At 44.1% G+C, this 5,586-nt stretch overlaps 1 protein-coding gene across 1 annotated transcript; it reads left to right on the top strand.

The window, feature by feature from the left end:
- Positions 1–244: 244 nt before the first annotated feature.
- On the top strand, positions 245–4,880 carry si:ch211-215i13.3 (uncharacterized). The gene is made up of 3 exons (XM_060904057.1): positions 245–701; positions 1,878–1,995; positions 4,030–4,880. The coding sequence occupies exons 1-3, from the start codon at positions 581–583 to the stop codon at positions 4,079–4,081; spliced, it is 291 nt and encodes a 96-aa protein (XP_060760040.1). The 5' UTR covers positions 245–580; the 3' UTR covers positions 4,082–4,880.
- Positions 4,881–5,586: the final 706 nt, after the last annotated feature.

Here is a 5,586-nt window from a genome sequence, read left to right as displayed (position 1 = left end):
AGAGAGATACAGTGATATACAGAGAGAGATACAGTGATATACAGAGAGAGAGAGATACAGTGATATACAGAGAGAGAGAGAGAGAGAGAGAGATACAGTGATATACAGAGAGAGAGAGAGAGAGAGAGAGAGGTGTTAATGCTCCTGCTGGTGCTGATGCGCATCCTTCCCGCATCCCGCCTCCATGACGTCATCCGCAGGTCCATAAAGTTGAGTTTGATAAGGCGCTCGCGCTTCAGAGCCGCTGCGGATCCACAGGCTCGGGTTCGGTTCGGTTCTCTGGGGATTAACCGGTTCGGTTCGGTTCTCTGGGGATTAACAGGCTCGGGTTCGGTTCTCTGGGGATTAACAGGCTCGGGTTCGGTTCTCTGGGGATTAACAGGCTCGGGTTCGGTTCTCTGGGGATTAACAGGCTCGGGTTCGGTTCTCTGGGGATTAACAGGCTCGGGTTCGGTTCTCTGGGGATTAACAGGGTGCCGGAGGGGAAACAGCAGCGGAGGGGCTGAGCTCGCAGCCCAGAGAGAGAGAGCAGCGGCTCCCCCGCACGCGCTCATCCCGGGTTTGTGTTTCCGGTTCCTCTATGGGTTGCGGCGGAAGCCGGAGCGATGCCATTGAGCCCAGACACCATGAGAGCTGGACCAGAGAGACCGAGTCGACATGGCTCACCAGCACAGACGCCGAGTGTCCGAACAACAGCACCAGTAAGAGACACATACACCCGTGTTACACCCAGGGGGCGCTGTTTCCCCCGACACCGGGCTGGGCTCGGCTCATTTCCCCCCTCTTCTATTTATTCACCACTTCAGAAGTGGGAATTTTCAGAGTTCCGAGTTGACGACTTGTGACGTCACAATGATTTCCCACCTGACCGCCCCCGAGTTCGGAGTCTCGAGCTCCGTTCAGCGCAGCGACAGCTGGAGAATACAGGGGGTGGGAATATTCCGAGAAAAAATAACTCGGAATTTCCCAGTAAAAGTCGTAAATTTAAGAGAAAAAACTCGGATGTTCTCTGAGATGGTGACGTCATAAATTTGTGAGAAAAAAAAGTCAGAAATTTACAATAAAAAGTCACAAATTTGCATGAAAGAGGTGGCACGGTGGTGTAGTGGTTAGCACAGTCGCCTCACAGTAAGAAGGTCCGGGTTCGAGCCCCGTGGCCGGCGAGGGCCTTTCTGTGTGGAGTTTGCATGTTCTCCCCGTGTCCACGTGGGTTTCCTCCGGGTGCTCCGGTTTCCCCCACAGTCCAAAGACATGCAGGTTAGGTTAACTGGTGACTCTAAATTGAGCGTAGGTGTGAATGTGAGTGTGAATGGTTGTCTGTGTCTATGTGTCAGCCCTGTGATGACCTGGCGACTTGTCCAGGGTGTACCCCGCCTTTCGCCCGTAGTCAGCTGGGATAGGCTCCAGCTTGCCTACACAGGATAAGCGGTTACAGATAATAGATGGATGGATGGATGGATGGATGGATGGAAATTTGCATGAAACAAAACTCAGGTGTGTGTGTGTGTGTGTGTGTGTGAAGCACATTGAGTTGCATGTTGCTGTCCAGGTATTACCCATTTCCAGTAGGTTGGTGACTTGCCCAGGGTGAACTCTACCTCTCACCCAAAGTCAGCTGGGATTGGTCATATAGGTTATGGATGGATGGATGGATGGATTCTATGCCGGAGTAAAATGCAGTCATAACAGTGGGGGAACAAATGCTGCTTTTAGTTAGTGACATGCAGAAAACATACGACACTGAAAAGCAAAAATTTCATTGCATTGTGCTTGAGTTATATATCCATCCATCCATCCATCCATCCATCCATCCATCCATCCATTATCTGTCACAGCAATTAATTCTGGTGTATTTTCTTGCTTTCTTTGCCTCCTAGGTAAAGGTGTGGAATCACGATCCTCTCTTTCTTCAAAAGACAAAAGAATGGTTAATACAGGCATACAGTGTGGAAAACCACCGTTAACCTCTAGTACATGTACAAATCAACAGAGAAGGTCTGGTCTTTCCTCTTGTAACATTTATTTTTTCTCCTTATAGCCTTTGTATTTTCAAAGAAATAAGTCAACAAAATGATTTTTTAGATGTACAAGGTGTATGTGTGGTGGTCTTGGAAAATGATTGGATGTTGCTGTGGCTGAACTGGTACACAGCCAAAAATTATTTTAAAAAACTTGGGTTTGGTCCAAAATAGATTTTTTTTGTCTCTTTAGTCTGTAGTTTTGAAAACTATAGTAGAAAATCTCACTTTCACTATGCGAAAGGTTTTCCAAGGCAACCCACATATACTGTATAATATGCAGTTGTCTTCTACTGTGCAGCCGATTAACATGACACATATATAGTGTCTTGCAAAAGTATTCATCCCCTCGGCGTTTGTCCTGTTTTGTCGCATTGCAATCTGGAATTAAAATGGATTGTTGGAGGGGTAGCGTCATTTGATTTACACAACATGCCGACCACTTTAAAGGTGTGAATTGTTGTTTTATTGTTACACAAACAATAATTAAGATAAAAAAAACAGAAATCTGGAGTGTGCATAGGTATTCACCCCCTTTCGTATGAAACCCCCAAATAAGAGCTGGTCCAACCAATTTACTTCATAAGTCACATAATTAGTTGATTAAGATCCGCCTGTGTGCAATCAAAGTGTCACATGATCTGTCACATGATGTCTGTATAAATCAACCTGTTCTGGAAGGACCCTGACTCTGCAACACTACTAAGCAAGCAACATGAAAACCAAGCAGCACTCCAAACAGGTCAGAGACAAAGTTGTGGAGAAGTATAGATCAGGGTTGGGTTATAAACAAATATCCCAAACTTTGAATATCCCACAGAGCACCATTAAATCCATTATAGCAAAATGGAAAGAATATGGCACCACGACAAACCTGACAAGAGAAGGCCACGCCCACCAAAATTCACAGACCGGGCAAGGAGGGCATTAATCAGAGATGCAACAAAGACAACAAAGATAACACTGAAGGAGCTGCAAAGATCCACAGCGGAGATGGGAGTATCTGTCCATAGGACCACTTTAAGCCGTACACTCCACAGAATGGGCGGGGCTTTATGGAAGAGTGGCCAGAAAAAAGTCATTGCTTAAGAAAACACGTTTGGAGTTTGCCCAACAGCATGTGGCAGACTCCCCAAACACATGGAAGAAGATTCTCTGGTCAAATGAGACTAAAATTGAACTTTTTTGCCCATCATGGGAAATGCCATGTGTGGCGCAAACCCAACATCCTGAGAACACCATTCCTACAGTGAAGCATGGTGGTGGCAGCATCATTTGCAGGGACAGGAAAGCTGGTCAGGACTGAAGGAAAGATGGATGGCACTACTGTAAATACAGGGCAATTCTGGAGGAAAACCTGTTTGAGTCGGCCAGAGGTTTGAGACTGGGACGAAGGTTCACGTTCCAGCAGGTCAATGACCCTAAACTTACTGCTAAAGCTACATTGGAATGATTTAAAGGGAAACATCTTAGTGTCTTGGAATGGCCTCATCAAAGCCCAGACCTCAGTCCAATTGAGAATCTGTGGCATAACTTGAAGATTGCTGGACACCAACGCAACCCATCTAACTTGAAGGAGTTGGAGCAGTTTTGCCTTGAGCAATGGGCAAAAATCCCAGTGGCTAGATGTGCTAAGCTAATAGAGACACACCCCAAGAGACTTGCAGCTGGAATTGCAGCAGAAGGTGGCTCTACAAAGTATTGACTTGGGGGGGCGATACCTATGCACACTTCAGATTTCTGTTTTTTTCCATCTTAATTATTATTTGTGTCACAATAAAACAACAATTTGCACCTTTAAAGTGGTCGGCATGTTGTGTAAATCAAATAGTGCGAACCCTCCAAAAATCCATTTTAATTCCAGGTTGTAATGCGACAAAACAGAGCAAACAACAAGGGGGATGAATACTTTTGCAAGACACTGTAACATGCCATCAGTGTGTTCTATGAGCTTAAAGAGAAGCAGATGCGTGCAGAGCTTTTGATGACGTCTTGTCTCGTTCTTTTACAGCCAACAAATGAAACTGGAGAGCGTCCAAGAAAGTGACTGTTCCCTCAAATGATTTTACGTGAAGCAGCGACACAACCTCAAACCCAGCAAAGCCAAATGGTGGGAGTTCATTCATGCATGAAAAGGAGAGTAAGAACGGCTTTTGGTCTGGTGATATGACTGTAATTAGGGACTTAAGAATGTTTCAGCAGCCAAGGGAAAGGACACTAATTAACATCCCCCAGTATCCACTCTGACAGGAGTTACTGTGTTATACCTTAATGGTACCATCATAAGGTTAAGCATCAAGGAATGAAACAATAGTACGGCCCGTAAAAAGCAGATTCCAACAGGGCTCAAGTTCAATATTTCGCAAAAAATGTAGTCGTTTAATGAATTAATTCACATTTTGGGCCAACCACTTTGCACATACTGTCTAAGGACTGAATGCACTGTGAGTTTGTCAGTGAAGGGCTTTTGAAATTTGCGCTGTTTTGTGTTTTTTTAATTAATTTAATTTTTTTTTGTGTGTGAAAGAAATTAGGCAGTTAATTATGTTCCAGCAGACTAAATCACCATGACAGTTTTGAAGGTTATTATTGTAATGCTTATTTATCCACAAGTATGAGTGGAATGGTATTGAACATGGTATGATAATGTTCCAACACATTTCAGCATTATCTGGTATCTGGAGACTACATTTAATGATTTACAAAACAACAGCATGTGGAAATGACTTTTTTTTTTTGTGAATTCACAGAATAGCTACAGCAAAATGAATCCTATAAGTACATCCCAAATTCCAAAAACGTTGGGAGGCTGGGTAAAACATAAATAAAAACAGAAAGCAAGTCCTTTTCGATATATATACAGTTGTGGTCAGAAATTTACATACTGTACAGTGACATGAATGTCATCTTGGATATGGATGTCATGGCAATATCTGGGCTTTCACAGTAATTTCTTTGAAATGTTCTTTTTCTCCGGGCGGCACGGTGGTGTAGCGGTTAGCGCTGTCGCCTCACAGCAAGAAGGTTCTGGGTTCGAGCCCCGTGGCCGGCGAGGGCCTTTCTGTGCGGAGTTTGCATGTTCTCCCCGTGTCCGCGTGGGTTTCCTCCGGGTGCTCCGGTTTCCCCCACAGTCCAAAGACATGCAGGTTAGGTTAACTGGTGACTCTAAATTGACCGTAGGTGTGAATGTGAGTGTGAATGGTTGTCTGTGTCTATGTGTCAGCCCTGTGATGACCTGGCGACTTGTCCAGGGTGTACCCCGCCTTTCGCCCGTAGTCAGCTGGGATAGGCTCCAGCTTGCCTGCGACCCTGTAGAACAGGATAAAGCGGCTAGAGATAATGAGATGAGATGAGATGTTCTTTATCTGTGGCAGAATAATAATAATAATAATATTTTATTAATATCAATTGCAAACCATAAGTTTGAAAAATAGATATTTACAAATGTACAATTAAAAATCGTTGTTACTCTATAAAAATATAATAATCAAAAAATCAAGTTCTATAAATCATTATCCCATATCTTAACACAGCTAGGTACAAAGCTACTTTGAAATCGCTTAGTCCT

Source organism: Neoarius graeffei, chromosome 22 (genome assembly GCF_027579695.1).
Source record: "Neoarius graeffei isolate fNeoGra1 chromosome 22, fNeoGra1.pri, whole genome shotgun sequence".
In the NCBI taxonomy this organism is placed as follows: domain Eukaryota; kingdom Metazoa; phylum Chordata; class Actinopteri; order Siluriformes; family Ariidae; genus Neoarius; species Neoarius graeffei.
The sequence above is the reverse complement of the archived record's forward strand: the minus strand, read 5'-3'. Positions and strand labels throughout refer to the sequence as shown.

Coding starts and splice junctions, on each gene's coding strand:
- si:ch211-215i13.3 (XM_060904057.1), top strand. CDS start 581: ATGGGTTGCGGCGGAAGCCGGAGCGATGCCATTGAGCCCAGACACCAT. Junction 702..1,877: donor GTGTCCGAACAACAGCACCA/GTAAGAGACACA, acceptor TTTGCCTCCTAG/GTAAAGGTGTGGAATCACGA. Junction 1,996..4,029: donor TGTACAAATCAACAGAGAAG/GTCTGGTCTTTC, acceptor GTTCTTTTACAG/CCAACAAATGAAACTGGAGA.